Source organism: Epinephelus lanceolatus, chromosome 8, assembly GCF_041903045.1.
Source record: "Epinephelus lanceolatus isolate andai-2023 chromosome 8, ASM4190304v1, whole genome shotgun sequence".
Taxonomy (NCBI): domain Eukaryota; kingdom Metazoa; phylum Chordata; class Actinopteri; order Perciformes; family Serranidae; genus Epinephelus; species Epinephelus lanceolatus.
In genome coordinates, this window is record NC_135741.1 from 23,385,760 (window position 1) to 23,404,484 (window position 18,725).

The 18,725-nt window shown below is 41.7% G+C and overlaps 1 protein-coding gene and 1 long non-coding RNA gene across 2 annotated transcripts; one reads left to right on the forward strand and one right to left on the reverse strand.

The window, feature by feature from the left end:
- Window positions 1-2,150: 2,150 nt before the first annotated feature.
- Window positions 2,151-12,555, reverse strand: hoxc1a (homeobox C1a). The gene is made up of 2 exons (XM_033630222.2): window positions 12,012-12,555; window positions 2,151-7,086 (listed from the first exon to the last, which is right to left on the reverse strand). Exons 1-2 carry the CDS (start codon window positions 12,553-12,555, stop codon window positions 6,677-6,679), a joined length of 954 nt encoding a protein of 317 aa, XP_033486113.1. The 3' UTR covers window positions 2,151-6,676.
- On the forward strand, window positions 12,526-17,444 carry LOC117258961 (uncharacterized). The gene is made up of 2 exons (XR_004501793.2): window positions 12,526-12,924; window positions 15,847-17,444. It is a non-coding gene; the product is annotated as an uncharacterized LOC117258961 (long non-coding RNA).
- The last annotated feature ends 1,281 nt before the right edge of the window (window positions 17,445-18,725 follow it).

Consider the following 18,725-nt stretch of genomic DNA (forward strand, 5'->3'; position numbering starts at 1 on the left):
TTCTAACATACACACATCCTCACCTTTGTATACTGTACATAGCACCATCTTACCCAGCCAAAGCCATCTTTCTCCTCAATAAACCAGGTCAACAAACAAAAAGCAATTATGTTGGGCAGCTGCCGCCTGGGAGTGGGTAATTACAGTGCGGTGTGGACAGCTTCATTCTAAACAGGTACTAAAAGCATCATTAATCATCCTCCCTCTGACGCCTCGCCCTGGTCATGTGACTCAGGCTGCTGATGAGCTGAGGAGGGGGATCCGCCTTAGGGGGGAAGGAGCAAGTCCTGATTGGCTCCTTCCAGAAGTCCTTTTAGAGGTCAGCCAGTCAGCAGTGATGACCTGCCAATGACCTTGTATCACTTGACCCCTGAGGGCCCAAGGGTCACTCTCTCATATCAGTTGGAGAGCAGGCTGCGGAGAGGCAGGAGGGAAGACGAATGACACGGAAAGAGGGAAGAAGAGGAGAAGAATGGCGCGAGGGAAGCGGGAAGGCACACAGAAGGTTTGTGCGGAGAAGCACTGGGAGGGGTGGAGATGAAAAATAAAACAGTAGGCGTGAGGTTTGATTGAGCACCTGGTCTTCCCCTTTTGCATAAAATGGCTGATGAAAAAAATGTGTTTTTATAGCAGCAAGGCCAGTCCTGATGGCCGCTTCATCCACAACCCCCCCCCCCCTCCCTCCCTTCCTCTCACTCTCCTCTCCTTTCCCTCTCTCCTTTTTCTCCCTGTCCATTGTCAAGCTGTCCTCAGGTTGGCTAAAAGGTTGATTACATCATCTGAATCTAATTAGCGAGGAGCAAAAACATCTGTATGTTTGTTTTGCTAATGTTGATTGGTCCTTAGTGTAAACAACAAAAATGGCCAGAGATTGCAAAATGTGAACGCAGCCTTCTAAATCAATTTAATAATACACATTTCCACTGAACTATTTGCCTATGGCACCCCTGCACATACTGTGTTTTTTGGGCTGTGAAGCCGCCACGAGAATCAATCCTCTCCCTGATGAAATATAGCCAAGATGGCGCCTGACAGAGACTTGATTGAGAAAAGTTCATGAACTGTTCCCTCACTGAGCACAGACTGACACGGATGGCTGATTGACGGATGAAACACAAAGACACATCTGAAAGACAGAGCGCCAACGTCCTCAAACCGGTACCCATCCCCTTCTCCTCTGCCCCCCCCACACACACACACACTCCCCCTCCGCCTCACCCCTGCAGCTCCACCCCTTCAACTCGACTCCCCTTCTCCTCTCTCCATATGTCTGTGAATCTGTCTCTATGGCAACCTCGCCCCAGGGGCAGAGGAGGAGGGGGTTGCCTTCGTTCAGACAAATAAGCATCGCAGGGCTCATTTATGATGGTTTGTTTAGGGATTATAATACATTGATGAGAGGTCAAAATGTATGTGTACCCGTGCACATGTTAGAGACATAAGAGTGTATGTGTATGTTTGAGGCTTTCCAGAAGACTTTGTGCAACATATGGAGCGAGGCTGCACAATTTGGAAGGAAAAAAGAATAAAAAACATCTATTATTTAAGTCTTTTCATTTCATACATTTAAGTTTCATGACATGTAAATGGAATAAAATCTTGCCAGACAGAAGAGGAAATTTATAAAGTAATATAAGAAACTAAAGAGAGCACATGCAGCATGTTGCCATTAAATCAGTGGATTATATCAATGGCATCATTAGCATTGCTGGTCCTAGGTTATAGCTGATGTCTCAGATGCAGTATCAGCAAACTCAAAAGGCTCATTTCATGGTTTCCTCCTTTTTTCCCTTCACTTTATGCTTGTCTGCAACTTTTGAAAGGGCAATCCAAACTAGTGAGTAAACAGAGTTGCATGCGAGAGGTCAGAGCCTCCACACAATCAGATATGCAGAGGGGCCACCTTGGTTGATTCTACCGATGCTGCACGGGGGAAATCCTGTACGCACTGTACAAGATGCTGCTCCAACACAGAGCTCCGGATGTCTCGGGAAAAAGGGGAATTTTCCTATGCAAGCGACTTACAACCTTGACACAGTTTCACCTCTGCGTGCACCCCTTCTCACTCTTATCCCCCCTCTCCTCCCATCCTCATGATACCTTACATTGACTCAAAGGCCTATCCCCCCCCTCTCCTCATCCTCTCCCCCCTCTTTCAAGAGCAAATTTCCCTTTGCAGCCAGAAGTGCTGAGTGCTGCTGTTTGCTTTGTACACAGAAATTCGCTGAGGCTGTAAGCTGTCCCCAAACATCTGCTCCCTGGAGTGGAGCAGGAGAGGAGAGGCAAGGACTGGATTGGTGTGCGTGTTGTTCGGTGTAGCTCTGTCACAATGTGTTATGTATGGATTTGTGTGTGTATGTGTGTGTGTGTGTGTGTTTGCATGCGCGTGTGAGTGAACAATTATTCAAATAGGTGCTTTGTATCTTTTTGAGCGCTTTATTAGTAGCACCTCGGAAACAAAACACATATTTGTGTAATTGTACACAGGGCACCCGAATATGCACAGGCACACACACACACACACACACAAACAGGTGCACTTCATTTCAACTTTCTTGATGCACAAATTGTTTGGTAGTCAAATATGTGAATGAGCCCAATCAAAAAGACTAATAGTGCATGAAAGTCTTTGCAAATAAAGAAAAACAGTAAAATCAGACGAGCAGAAAAACTAAAAGGGAGGAGAGCATTCAAATGATCTGTAATTACAACAACTGAGCTATCTATAAGTGCTTCACGTAGAGTTAGAAAGAGCTTAACTTGATCAATTGATTTAGTTCCCCTGAGCACCGGTGAGGATATTACATGCATATTATGCATTAAGTTAATTTTAGGTCAACTTAGCATTAATTACAATGAGCTCAGAAGGAACCCACTTATATGTGTTAATTTAAAATGTAGTGTAAGATATGCTGTACGCCGCATATGTTCTCTCATTGCTCATGCCACGCAGCGCTCCTCGGGAGGATGGTAACAGCTGCCCACATCAGCTAACTTGCAATAGACGACAATACAAAAGATGGTCAATAGCCTCATTCATGATTAACTAATACATGTTTTACTTTGATATCTCAATTGGAGTGTTTTATCAGAGAAATGTAACAGGTAACTTCACTTTTACAAATAATGCTTGAGCTATTGTGCTTCATTATAAATATCTCATTGATTTAAATGAATTTTGGAATGAATTTCATTACGAGAAATTATTACCGCGCAGGACGGGAAAAGAAAAATAAAGCTGGGGGAAAATTCCAACTTGTTCAATGTCACCACTGTTACCACCAGTGGCAGTAATACATTTTGAGGTGAGTTATTCTGGTTTTATTTTTCCTCCATTTACCATGTGTTTGCTTGTGTATAAGTGCAGCACAGCTGTCAGTCTCGTGAGCCAGCCGTACATCTTCAGGAAGGAATTACAGAAGAGCACAAATTCATCAGAGAAGAGTCACACTCAAATGGTTTCGAACTAAATGTCAGGTCTGAACAAACAATGCGGTTTGCCTTTCATCAATTGAGAGGCAAATGCTGGAGCTGCCATGGAATGAAATTAAAGTGATAGTTCACCCAAAATAAATCAACTCGCCTTTTCACCTTCACCTCATCCCTATAACTCACATTAAGTTTTTTTTCCCGCTCCGCACATTTTAAATCGTTGTGTATTTCTAAGTGAATCTATTACACAGTAGAGCTGTGATGAAGTTGGATTAAAAAAGAAAAGTCTGAGCGCACACCTGCAGCAAACATCCTCGGTGCACATTACAATCTGTAACTTGAAGCCCTGTGGCAAGGAAACATATTTGCACAATATGATGAAAGAGTTTCTAATAAGGTCAACCTTACAGACTTCTCAGAAGGAACAGTCAAGGGCATGGGTTTTGTTTCAACATTTTTGGGGAGACACAAATGAAACGTGAGGTTTAAGAATGTTGAGCATCAAACACTTAATTTCCTGCATTCTGGTGAATTTATATGCAACGATTTGTAGCTTTTCAGCATCAATTTATTATGAAAATGTCTTTAATTGTGTCAAAATAAAAGTCCTCTGCTATTTTAATGTTTATATTGGGGACAAATGCACATGTCCTCTAAATATTGAGGGGGACAGATAAATAAACATTGAAAGGGAGGCATGTTCTCTGCCCCCCAAAACCCACACCTATAGCAACAGTAAACATGACGTACAATTTTTATAGTCAAAACCTTTATCATCACATTGTTTCATCATCATCACCCTCATCATCATCCTCATAACCTTCACAAGTGCACACTTATTTGCATGACAAAAAGACGGACACATTAATGGTTTTGTTAAGCATTCCACTTTGTGCTATTTTGTTTAGAGAAAGGCGACCCTAATGGTGCGTATTTTGTTTAAATGCAAATTCAAAATAAATTGGACTCGACACATTTTTAGTCCAGCTTGCATGTAAAATCATCGGCATCAATTACAAATAGAACTTTAAAATGTTTGCACTGTCACCAGCTCCTCCGCAGACCCTTAAGTTTTATTCCTCTCTGGCTTTCGGTTTATATTAACGACGCAAATATTCTAAAAGATATTGTTCAGAGGGGATTAATGTCCAAATTCTTCAAAAATTATTCAAGCAGATATGCATGAAATATATAATCAGCGAGCATGTTATGAATAGTTGCTCTAAATTTTGTTTATGCTGCCTCTGACATGGAATCATATTAAGTGTTCAAGTATGCTCAAGTAACTTTAATTTTTCAACTTTGCTATTAAAAATAGGTCTGTAGTTTATATCTAAAAAAAAAAAGCTATTGGGTGAAAAGACTCTTTCATCCAGTTTATCAAGTGAGCCAGGGGCATATTTTTTGGCTTATTAAAATAAGAGATAGGGCAAAAATTAGGTTAGCTCTAAGGTGTGGAAAGAATGCATTATGTGGCCTGGTATGGAATTATAATATGAACAATTATCATATGGCCTAGTCGCCCCTCTGTTCAGCTGGATGAAATATTATTGTGTGGACACAGAGACCCAGCAGCACCAGAACAAAAGCGCTCAGAGTAGTTGGGAAAAGAAGAGAAAGCAAGAAAGAAAGAAAAAAGAAAGAAAGAGAGAAAGAGAAAGCTCAGACTTCGAGGTCACCCAAATTAATGGTGCATCTTTCTCAAAGTGAGCCGCTGACCCGGTCATCGTTGTCCCGAGGCAAGACAAAGGTCAAGAGGTGAGAGGTGAACTCCGGTGTGACTGCATACATTAGTTTGGCCTTGCAGCCTCCATGTCCACTCCACCCTGCAGAGGTGCAACTGTCTAACTATTACATTATTATTTTATTTATGCTCCCTCCAAATTCCAAAGAGGACACCTGTTAAAGGCGTACAACCTTTTCACCTAATTAATTATTTTGAATTCTAGCTTTCTTTATTTCTACGCGACGACACCCAGCTGCTTTCACTTTAATTCCTTTGTTGTCGTTAACACCCGCTCTGGATCCACTAACCTTCACATGCAGTGCAAACACCGCTAATTGAAAGCTAAACAAAAATATTCCCATACATAGAATTAAAGTGTCTGATAGCCTCATATCTCGATATTAGAATAGACATTAACATGACAGAAACGCATTGCGATAGCGGGAACATAACAGTGTTTAAGGGCCGAGTTTACAATCATTTACTTTATATGAGATGAGATGTGAATCTGGAAGGAATATTTAGCAGCTCGCGAGCTGCTGGGGCCACACAATTTATTGGTTGATCTGCAAAACAGCACAGACAGCGTTTTATTGTCTGCTCTCCCGCATGAGTGTTCAAGCTAAATTATCATTTTCTGATGCATGTATATAGAGGTAATAAAAGACGCAACAACTCCCGATCGTGATGTTTCTACATTCCATTAACATGCAGTTACAGATGCATGCAAATGCTCCCAGATTTGTGCCTCGGATAGATGGATCACCACGGATCAATACTCTTAATACGAGCGGTCAATAAATCCATCAGTCAATTATGGCATTTTAATCTTTCCGTGGAAGGAGGGATTATTGGGAAGCTTATAATCGGACAAAATAAAGCAGCGACATTAAAGCAGCATTAAAGCTCTGCTAAATTAGCCTGATAATTATCTGCTCACATGTTAAAGATTGGCTTTGTTTATAGCAGGTGACTTTTTTACTCAAGTGTGTCACAGACAAGGAATATAAAAAGAAATCTGCATGACTGTTTCAAAAGCAGGTTGAATAATTAGTAAAACGTGCTAAACATATCTGTGTCAATACAATAAATATTATCAAATATGAGCTTTAAATAAATACAAATTATTTTAAACACATTAGGAGGCACGTGCTCTGGTGAATAAATATATTCAAGTACTGGATAAATTGTACAAAATAAATAAACAAATTGTCTGCCACAGTTTCTATGGACAATTAATATAATTTTGTTTCTTCGTTTCCATTGTGTAGATAGGAGCGCGATGCACTGACTTGAATTTTAATATTCAAATCAGAGCGCCAGTCTGCAGCCGGGGGAGGATGACAAATTGTTTTGACCCGTTCTTGCATGAAGAAACTTGCCATTGCGCTTCTTGCGATAAGCATCCATCGTGGTAAGCAAATAAAGGTGAAGCCTGATTGAAACCGATGCAAACGGGAATCAAAACATCTGCAGGCAGGCAGGCAGGCGCCCTCGCCATCATGCAGCTCCCGCGGTTCAGGAGTTCAGGGGCAGGTGTTTTGGAGAGGTCGGTCCAGGAGAGGGGCAGGTGTCCAAAGTGTCCGCGTGTGAGTGCGCTGCCGCGGGGCCCGGCTCGGACAGCAGCCCGTCTCTCTGTAATTTCTTCTGCTTCATTCGCCTGTTCTGAAACCAAACTTTCACCTGCGTCTCGCTGAGCTGCAGGGCGCTGGCGACCTCCACCCGCCTGGCCCGCGTCAGGTACTTGTTGAAGTGGAACTCCTTCTCAAGCTCGGTCAGCTGCTTGGTGCTGAAGCTGGTCCTCGGGGCCCCGTTCACCGTGGGATGGCCATCCGTGCAGATGCTGCTGCTGCTGCTGCTGCTCCCAGTCTTCACAGCACCGAGGCCCGAGCCAACGATACTGAACCCACAGGTCATGTGCATCCTGGCTGGGAACAGAGGACATGAGAACAGTCGTCAGCAAGATCAATGAGGTTACCCACAAAAGAAGCACAAAATCCCTCTGAATAAAATTATCCACGCCCTGATCCAGGCAAATTATTCAGTTTAAACAGGAAAAAAAAACTTAAATAATAAACTTTGGTCATTTATATGTGGTAATAACTTATATAAATTATACTTATTATTACTATTACTTACTTATATAAATCCTCAGAAATTAAATAAAATATTTATTATAGCTCTGTCTGATGCTGCCCTGGTAATATATGTGATAATAAGGAATGTACCTTACATAAAAAAATAATTAAAAATAATTAACAGATATTTTAAGGTTTGTTTGAAACTGAGGAGTTAAACAAATATTCAAACATTTAATAAAATTATTTCAAAGACACTGATTTGCAGGGATTGTCCCCAAGCCACTTTGTTGATTTAAAGTCTGGGAGCCATTTTTCTGTCTGTATAACACAGACGTATTTCACCGTGGTATCATCTTTAGCAGTAGCTGAAAAATCTTTTGCTGCCGTCAAACAGGTGGATGTGGAATTATGTGTTATATTAACAGAAACACATGCACCGTCTTATGCAACCACATGCAACAACATCACAAACTAAAGCCTGAAATATGATCTGAAGATTTGAATCGACACCTCTGACTCTGTGAGATCTGAGCATTTCACATCTGTTCTGCAAAGGTGCTGCTTTTTAAAGTGAGTCCAAGACAAGTTCACCCAACAGTCGAGCGAAATGCGCCGCCGCGTGTTGGAGATGTGTGGGAAAAGTTGTCAGAGCAATGTTTGGGCGATTCAAAACAACTTTGTATCGTTTACAGTCCATTAACTGTATTCATCAGAATCATTAATAATTTGCCTTTAGGCCTTTCTGTGTCAATGACAGTTTAACAGTTTACAAATCCTTTCAAACACTGCATTAATGACAAATGTCTCCATTTTTTTCCTCTGAGGTTTCTGGGTCACACATTAAAGTATCATCTGTGCTACTTATGTGCAATGAATGACAGGAACTGCAGCTATATCTTGATTTTTCATTGCTGACATTGTGGGTAAGTCGTCAGTGTGTCTTTGCCTCTGAGAAAATGTGCTGCTGCTGCATAATGGAGTCAGTGTGCCAGGTGTAGAGCAATGCCTCCCACCACAATTCATAGGGAGGAAGGTTAACAGGCCTCTAGCCACTTGGAAAAGCATAGCAGATGGAAAGGTCAGTTATAGGATAAATGTCGACATCTGTGTTTTAAGAAAATGAATGTCAAGGTAACCGAGCCTGAGAATTAGAGGGCAGCGAACGTGAAGAACCAATACAGACGAACTGTACGTAATTAAGAACTTCAGCTTTCAGGAGTGCAAATCACATGCACATTCTGATTAATGGCTCCAAAGATAATAGAATTGATGCCGGCCAGAAGGCATAAAAGAATCAAACTAAATATTTGAGAAATGACTTGCATGCTTAAAAATAGCCAGCCAGCAAAGGGAATGGAAGGGGCCTTCCAAGCCAAGGAGAGGGAAGAAGAAAAGGGATAGATCGATACACATTGCCTCAGTCATCTGGGCATCCAGCCCACAGTAATTCAGGTGCTGTCAAAGCATAATTGAAGAATGACGCACTGGGAGTATATACACTGAGCCAAGAGATCAGGTTACTGCAGGTCTGTGGAGGCCTTTCAACATGGAAGAATACGCAAGACTTTGTTTTGTGCCAAAACCAATACAACCTCCAGAGGAAAGCATACTTTCACTAATGACTCTTTTACAAGTTACACAGTAGCGCTAATGAGTTACTCCTACAGATGATCCCCTTCAGAGAGATACAGAAAGAGGTTACAAAGATACTAACAGTACTGCGAGAAGATGTGTGTGCGTGGGCGGGTGTGAGCAAATGGCTTTCTCAAGTGCACGGATTTGGATCAGATGAGTGGCTAATGGCTTTTATGAATAAAATGACTCCTCGACCAGTGAAATGTGTTGCTGTCACCTTTTGCCTCCCTCACAGTGGCATCATCAGAGACATGTTTACCCACTCATCTCAGCTCTCAAGTTACTGCAAGTCAAACTGGAAATTGTAGTTTCCTGTTTGTTGCATGTTACAACATTGAAGCATTTATGATAAATCAAATGTGTTCACATTTTGTTGCTCTTACAGCAGCATCCTGAGAGAAATCTTTATCAAGGTATGTGAATGTATAAGTGTCAGTTTCGGGGGGCATGCAGAGGACACATCCTCCTCAGTATTTAGAACATGTGCATTTGTTTCCAGGCGTAGCTGTGATACAAGTTAGGTGTCCCTCTTCAGTTGCTCTTCCTGAGGTTTCTTCCATTTTTTTTTGGGGGGGGGGGGGGGGGGGGGGGGTTTCCTTATCTGCTGTGAGGGTCCAAAGGACAGAGGGATATCGAATGCTGTAACGTCCTCTGAAGCAAATTGTGCTTTATAAATGAAAATGAAATTGAAACTTGTTTCCCCCAATGAAAAACATTAAGGAAGCAGAGGACATTTATTGTGACTAAATTAAAGATATTTACAGCACGAGTTGAAGCAGAAAAGGCATAAATCTGTGCATAGAAATTCACCAGAATGTGGAAAATTGATGCCTAAAATTTCCTGGGGGAGGAATCCCAAAGTCCCAAATGTTGAAACGAAAGCTATGGCCTTGTGTCAGTGCACATCACCGCCACTAGGGATGGGAAAATACTCCAATTTATCACAGATCAAGATGAAAATACACTCACAATAAATCGATCGTGGTGAATTTCCATTATCGGAATAATCGTGAATAACGTGTCCCGCAGTGCCTAAAGAAACTGCTGGGAAACCAACAATAAATGAGGCTCTGCAAAAACAGGCTGCATGTGCACCAAACCCAAAAATCACAAAAGATCCTAATCAAGCATGTTTCATATTACAAGATACACTGCCAATTCAAACAGCTTAAAGGCCTGGCTTTTAAAGATTGTTTGTTTTTCACTAAAAAAAGATGAGTGTCCTATTTGTGATGCAATAAAAACATTTGTTTCCTCACAAAATGTAAGATGATGTAATTCCAGTTCCATTTAAGAGTTTTAAGCATATATGTTGATGATTATGGGGATAATATGGGCGTGGGCTTTGTTTTAACATTGGTTCAATGGGGGGACATGCATGAAATGGGCATTTGGGGCCCTCCCCCGGAAAAGTTTAAGCATCAAACACTTAATTTCCTGCTTTCTGGTTGATTTACATGCACCGATTTTTGTCTTTTCTGCATCAATTTATGATGAAAATGTCTTTAATTTCATCAAAACTATAAAAAATACAAGTCCTTGGTTACTTTAATCTTTCTAATGGGGAAGACTAATGCATATGTTCTATATACTGAGGGGAATGTGTCCCCTGTGTCCCCCTGAAACCTACGTCTATGCAGGATAATACAGGGTATTGCAATTATTTTAGCCAGGACAATCAAGATGTGACATTTTCATATCCTCCCATGCCTATAGAGCCTTAACTTCTATGTTTTTTAGCAGTTTGTTTTTGCTGCGTTATATAAGATTAAAATATTCAGAGTCAAATCAAAGATATTGTTGTCATCTTAGGCCTCTTAACTCCTCCTGCGTTAATCTGAAATTATGTTTCACTATGCACATCATGGAGGAGCATGCAAGGAGAGTCAAAACTAAAAATTAGTTGTATTGATGTAAAAATTTGTGAACTCTGACTCCAGTATGCAGCAGTTCCAAAAATAGTGTGTTAAATCCGCATTATTGTACACACTAATGTGGATTTTGCAGCTGCTTTATGTTTGTTGCATCCCTTGCAGAGGAGCTTGGGCCTTTTCACCACAGACAGTCTGGTGGTAATGACCAACCTGCATCTTTGGTCGCTGAACATTTGGGTCAGCAGCACGCTTACAGCAGAAAGAGACTGTGCTGTGGGGGGAAAGAAAAAAGAAGACTGGGACCACCATTGTAGTAAATCTTCGTCCACGTAAAATTTATGAAACCCAACCCAAGTCCAGTGGCCAGTCACTCAACTGACATTATTGATCAAATGAAGGATCTATATAAGATACTATCACTCACATAAAATTGAGGATTGATAGGCATTTTTCACATTAGCAGGCTATCGGTATTTTTTTTTTTAAAGCCTGGGATATGTATTCTTCTGTGGGCTCTGTGCCCGGGACTCATCAGTCAGGGAAATGATGATCTGTGACAGCAATTATGTTAAAAAGGTGGACACATGTAAAGGTGCTGCAAACTGAAATCAATACACAAGGGCTTTCATTACAAACAGACAACTAATCAATACTCAGGGAGCACTCCAGCTTACAAGAGTAAGTTTTACTCAACTTCCTGTGAGTCTCGACAGGCAGTGGTCTGTTGCATTATTCAAAGGCTACTGGTTAGTAAGGGCAAGGGTAAATAATTGATCATTTTCCGCTTTGAATATACAGTGAGGCTAAGCAGGCCTTTGACTCTGCACCACCCTCCTTGTGTGTAGCTACAGTCTGAAGCCTGCTTGTAACAGTACGTGGAGCGACAATGGTAACAGACACTAACATGGGACCGTTAAGGAAATACTAACCGAGTCCTCATGTGCATATTCAAATGTGGCGTCGACTAAACAGCTACTGCTGCTTTACAAACATTTTTATCTGCTTTAAAAAGTGGGGAAATATTACAAAATGCTGCATAATTGTTGGTGACGGAGGATATTGTGCACGGTGACGCACAAAACACGTCAGCTATTTTTCTCTTTTTTTCCAGCGTGCAGAGAAAACTTCCACCAAACTTTCCCAACTATGAATGAAAGTTATCCAAAGCGCTAACATGAACTTATTTATCCAGAGTAAATATATCAAAGTTACTTTATCCCTCTTTTCGTGCCCAGTCTCCCCCCTGACAAAAAAAAAACTTACCCGCCCGGTGCTGACTCCTCTTCACTTTCATCCACTCAAAAGTTTTACTGCTTACATCCATTTGAGCCACGTTACAGTCCGAGCCAGCTGAACTCCCCACGGCGACGTGAATCTCGGGGCCATTACGAGAGTAGATTTGTGAGCCAAAGCCGGATTCAAGTGTTTGGTTTGGATTTGACGCGCAGTATCCGCGTCCTGGAGAGGAGCCCTGCCCCTGCGCCCTGCACCGCCAGGGGACACGGGACGAGTGGGGGCAGGCCGGTGTCGAGAAGCCCTCGAGAGTCTCACACGGTGGAGTAGGAGGAGGAGGGCTGTCCAAAGAGGTGCACAGAGTCAAACTGTTAGAGAGAGTTAAGTACCGGGGATGCGGAGTATTAAATCCTGAGGCGACTTCCACTTCCAGTTTCCCTTCCTCGTCACGACTGCAGAGTTCAGGATGAGTCCTGCCGTCCAGGTCCCGGTTTATGACCTCTTTTGCTCGGCAGCAGCCCGTGAACAGAGGGCTACTCTCCCCTTCGGCCGTTAACTCTTGATAGGAAGTCATTATCACCTCTCCCCTGCATAATCATTGGACGGGGTTGCACTTCATGCCCGGCCTCTCATGCATCCAAGTAACGCATGGTCAGGCGGCTGGACGACCGTGGGGACATTCCTCAGAGGAGAAACAGCAGTCCCTGATTGATGGAGATGACGTGCCCTCCTGGTCTCGGCCAATAGCTGGACATCTCTGTCATCAGAGAGGACAACACTGATTAAACCGAGTTGAGAAACTCACTTCAGGTCAACATTTTATTGCCATGTCCACGTAGGCCAGAGCAAAAACTGCAAAACTGCCTCAAAAGCAGCGAGGAAGTTCATCATCATCAGCAGCAGACAGTGAGGGCCTTCACGGGCCTCTCACCTATGCAGACAGGTAGGGTATGACGTCAGATGTGTTTGGATCACACAGAATTTTTGGCTTCAAGAGCAAGGGCGTAGGTTTTGTTTCAACACTGGGAGACATAAGAAATGGAAGGTTTTACCAGAGCATTAAACACTTAATTTTCTGCATTCTGGTGAATTTTACGCACCAGTTTGTGACTTCTCTGCATCAACTAATGGTGTAAATGATTTTACTCTTGTCAAAATAAAGCTACTTCCTTGTTTTTATTGTTTGGGACAAATGCACATGCTCTAAATATTGAGGAGGACATGTCCCCTGCATCCTCCCCGAAATCCACACCTATGCAAGAGTAATATATTTTAGGTCAAACTCTGGTATTTTGATTATTTTTCACGACAACAATAACCACTTCTTTTTTTTTTCTCCAAAGCTGTATTAGCATAATATAGGCCTACATTGATGGTGCTAATGGATTATGCTAATCTGTGAAGGCTTCTTGAAAACCCGAGGCCCTCTTTAGCAAAGGGCTTAGGTCATGTGAAAGGCACACTTAATGGGTTCAGAGGTCGTGACAGCTGGTATTTAGAAGTTCAGTGGCAGCAGATTTGTAATTAGCCCCGAACAAATACAAAAAGCAGAGATCAAGAAGTTGTAAGTGACACAGAGGACGCGCTCATCTCCAGATTAAACTAGCTGCTCGGCTGGTTCAGCTGCTCCCTCCGCCCGAAAAAATAGAGCTTGTTCGATTATGCAGAGCTAAAAATAATCAGTTTATAGGACTGAGCTTTAGTTTCAACTCATCAGTGTGTTTACTCATTCATGAATCATCGCGTCATAGTTTCCAGGCGTGTGCAAACAACGCTACACGCTGCTATGCTTGAGAGACATAAACAAACAGAAAGAACAACCACTCAAACCACATGCACAGAGGAGGAATTCACCAGCACTGTTGAGCCCACACAGACCTATAAGCGTGCAATTAATGCAACTGGCTTTGGTACAATGGACATGCAGCAGCACTGCAGCCCTGTGTTTTCACCTACAATGCAGAAGTGAAAATGTCAATGAGCTCCACGGTGCAGCACAAGTTTTTTTTTCCTGAAGTCTGGTGACCTACTTACACGTTTCACTGCGTCGCTCAGCCTTCACGCATGCAGTCAAAATAACAGGGATTAATAAAGCTAATAATATACTAACGTCCAGTTTTAATGTCTGACCTGCAGAGCGTTTAATTATTTTGATTTCAATTTGCAGAGAAGAGATTGCGTCTTAAATTTGCAAGAAATACAACAGTAGCAACACAACACATTTGTAATTTGCATTTTTTATTATCAGGCATGTTTCATGTGATTGGCTTAGCCTGTGTGCTAACTGTCACCGAAGCTGGAGCAATGAAGCTACATGAATCAAGGGCGTAGATTTATTTTATTTTATTAAATTATAAGCATTTTCCTGCATTATGGTGAATTTTTATGCACTGATTTGTGCTTTTTCTGCACCAATTTGTGGTGTAAATGTATTTAATTTTGCCAAAATAAACTTTATTGGAGTAGGGGCATGGTGTCATAATTATTGAGGGGGACGTGTCCCCTTTGTCCCCCCTGAAATCTACACCTATGCTACATTTTATAATTATTACTGAGTATTAATCTGTTTTTCCCCTGTTCCTGTATGCTCAGATCAGTCAATATAAATATATGCATGTTAACTGAAAGCCCTAACATGCAGGCGATTTTTATTATTATCATTATTGTTATTTTTCAGTCTCAGATAACAGCACGAAACCACCACCGTAACATTTAATAACAAGCCCAACTTAAAGCAACTATCTGCTCTTACCGTTTTATTCCAACAATATCTCCTATGTCTTTTAAGTCTGCAGTAATTACAAAATAATTCAGCGTAATGAACAACTTCTAACTGCATTCTTACAACACAGAAATATGGTCCCAGCTGTGGGAGTTAATGGGATTCTACAGGCAGCGATGTGCTGAATGACTGAGTGCAATATATCCCTTCTCTCCATGCATTTGCAGGGCGCACTGATCCATCTTCATGTCAGCTCGGAGGTTACTCAGGGTTCACGCGCTAGCTTGTTTCTCTCCTCCACACTCAATAAATAAATCTCTGCAGCTTTCTGTTTACCGCCTGAATATAAATTTGTTTGCAGTCGATCGAAGACCTGTGCGGAGGTATTAGAAATTGTATTTCTGTAATGGCTTTCAGCAGAGGGAGGGGGGAGGCGGGAAGGGGTTGCAGAGAGGGGAAAAGAAGAAGAAGAAGAAGAAGAAGAGAGGAGAAAAAAAAACAGGTGTGAGCAATCTCTGCTTTCCCGTATGCAAACGATTTTTTTTTTTTTTTTTTTAAAAACGCAGCAGCCCTATTACAGCCCTCGGACGTATTCAAATTACATTTAAAACAAGTAACCTTTTTATCATGTAGGACAAGAACAGCAATCCGCGTTTGTTCCCTAGAAGTGCCATATGTTTGATTAGCATATTTGAAGTGTTGTTCCACATCACTGCCCAGCACCTTTTTATGCAACAGAAGTTATATTATCACATTTAGCACACAACAAAAACAAGACATCTATAGCTGAGGCTTCTTCCTCTGGACAGCTTGTCTCCCCCTAAACCACAGATTCTGCATGAGGAATAAGAAAGAGAGTAATATCACAGTTTAGGTGAAATGGATCCACTTCTGAGTTTGATTCCCCTCCAACCAAATTCTGCAGACCAGAAATGTGAATATTCTGCCCCCCAACCCTGAAAACATCCTCTTAAGAGTCAGTGCAGGCGCTCTCCATCATGATCACTATTGTCTCTTTTGTTTTGACTGGAGGTGAGGCAAACATGGCAGCACTTGGGTGGCTGTGTCAGGAGGCAGGAGGAGGGAGAGAATATTGACTGATGCTAATTTGTTTTGCGTCCATGCTCTGATGTGTGTCAATAGGCAGTCGAGGCCCTGGGATCAGCACCGGCCGTGCTCGGATTACCACCGTGGTTTGAATTGAACCCTCATCCAGACGCTGCTGACACCATGCTACTGGCCGCCGTTGACACCAGAACCTTGTCTGGCCCTCCAACACTGTCAAGCCTCATTATATGTCAGCTCTTGACCCTCACAAGACATGGGAATTAACCAGTGCTGACAGACGACTGTCACCACCAACAAGAGAGGTCACTGGCGTTAATGCAGTTCCAGGAGGGGAAGATGACAGCCATCTTTGCCATGTTTATGGAGCTCGGGCTCATCAGTGTGGCATCATGATAGAGCTGTAATATGGCCCAGAGAAACAAAGAGAGAGAAAGGGTCAGAGCAGGGGCTGAGGCACAAGCAGACCGATATTCAAGTGTGGCACATTGACCGGTTGAAAGATGGCTATCTATGTGATTGATAGAGCATGTCTGCGTTTTTCAAATATTGACATTTTTGAAAAATAGTGATGTCAGAAGTGAGGTTTGGCTTAGTGTCTACCCAGCCCACACACCATTCAGGGAATAGCGCTTGAAAACAAAGAAATCCATCCACTCACGCTGCGAAATTCTAATAATTGTCTTTGCTTTTGTCGTCGAATCGTATGAAATCTGTCACAGTACATGAACCGTAATCATAAATCCAATACAACTACAGTGCAAATGGCCGGGGACATTACAGATAACTGCATTCTGCACAGGCTCAACAGTGTGACAATGAAGCAATACCTCGCTAATACCAGGACTTTTCAACAATAGCCTGTAGTATGTACTGCAGCGCTTCACAGCTTCAGTGAGCCAAGAGGCTTCGAGTCGGCAGAATCCCAAACATCATGACAACAAGCCATCAGTCATCTTCCCCCCAAGCTGCTGCGCACACTTGTGTGTTTCCGGAGTTCTTACTGTGGGAAATGAGCAGGGTTAAACATGAAACAGGAGGAAATGTTCATCATTGCAGCACACTCTGTAATATTCTCCCTCGTAAGGCATTGTTTTCGCTGCAGGGAAAGAGGAGTGGTTTTTAATTTTTTTTTTCTGCTTAAACATCCCCTGCTTGTTCACAATGCAGATCAGGAGTCTACTGTGCATGCTAATCATGCTTAATAGCAAAATGCTGATAGAAAAATGACACTGTATTAATAAAGCACTAATCTTCTGTTGAGGCTCAGGAAGGATTATAACTGCTGGTAAAAAAGGCAAAAAAATCAACCTTGGAAAAGTTGGAAAGTTAAAAGTTTAGATGAGGAAGGTACTGGATATTTACAATATCCAAATATTAGTTAAATGTCTTTTATTCCTCATTAACTACCTTTGAGATCATCTTATTTACACAGTCTGATAATCTGTCTCAACGTGTTCCTGCTCTTCACTGAAGCCATGTGATGTTTACACAGAGTGAAATATTCAAACCCAAGAATCCATTTCATGACTGCTCCCTGCATCAAATGGAAATATTCTGTCCTGTGCATCACTGTCTATACATCTCCCAAAATTCAGGGTGACGTATTCTGTATCTATTAGAACTTTTGCCTCTCCTGTAGAATTTAAAATAAAGTTATGTGATTAAAATGTCAATCTTGTTTTCTTGACACTGGCTTTACTTCCTTGGTGCCTAGAGTCCCACAGACCCAGCTGCCATATGTGTAAAAATAACATATGTAAAACAATGCAAATGTTGTTTTCTTTCTAATAGTATTATAAAGCCTAATATGTAGAAAAGCATTAAAGTGGTTCCAGTAGTCACAAACTGGGCTTGCACATGTGATGTGACCAAATATAGAAATGACCATGAAGCATTGTTGCTACACAAAATAAAGACATCTTTTATGTATGTGTTATTTGTTTTATTAGTGATGCTTAACAAAATATAAATTTCCTTTGTTTGTCAAAAAGTCATTCATAGGCAGAGATGTGTACAGTGTGAGATCCTACATTGTGATATTACTAATGTTTTGAATAAATTAGACCCTGAGATTTATTTGGGGTTGGAAGATGTAGTCACAGATGTCACAGATACAGAGCAGATACATTTTTTCATATTTTAAAGCCGGGTCTCTGAGACCCCAAAAACAACTTTAAAATCACAAGAGTTGTGAGGATTCAAGCACATAAAACTATGTTAAAGGGACGGTTCACTCCAAATTCAAAAATGCATATTGGTCCTCTTACCTGTAGTGCTATTTATCAGTCTAGTTTGTTTTGGTGTGAGTCGTTAAGTGTTGAAGATATCAGCTGTAGAGATGTTGACCTTCGCGTGAATATAATGGAACTAGGTGGCACTCAGCTTGTGGTGCTCAAAGTGCCAAAAAAATACATTTAAAAAACTCAACAGCAATGTCTCTTTCCAGGAAACATGACCAGGAAATTACACAGACCTTGTTGTGAGCAGTTTCATGTAGGAACAATTTTCCTTCTACTAAAATATACCCGTGAAATGTATCACTGCACACCATAACACAAACACATGAGCTCTCCCCCATAGCTAACCCTGAGTGGGCCCCTTTCTGGCAGCACAGAGCTGACCACTTTTGACATCTTTCATTGTGAGGTTACTTATACTGTCAAACGCACAACAAATTTGATCAAACTACTTTAGAACACTGGACATAGATATTGCGTTGAGTAACTGATGGAGCTTTTTTAACATTACAAACTGTTAAGTGTAACAACTGCTGTCAAGCTGTTGGAGGTACACTGGGCTCTGATGGTAACACGACTGGATGTCCGCCCCATCTGTAATATTGCCTATTCTTCCTGTTGATCCTGTCTTTACCATCAGGTAGGCCTTTTTCATTTGTTGCTGTTGATGTTGACGTCACTGTTGCCTTTTAAATCTTTGTGACTGGCTTTGACATA

Excerpts from the sequence above, each read along its gene's own strand:
- hoxc1a (XM_033630222.2), bottom strand. The coding sequence starts at position 12,555 with ATGACTTCCTATCAAGAGTTAACGGCCGAAGGGGAGAGTAGCCCTCTG. Across the intron at positions 7,087-12,011 it reads GAGGAGTCAGCACCGGGCGG|CCAGGATGCACATGACCTGT; the intron begins GTAAGTTTTTTT and ends CTCTGTTCCCAG.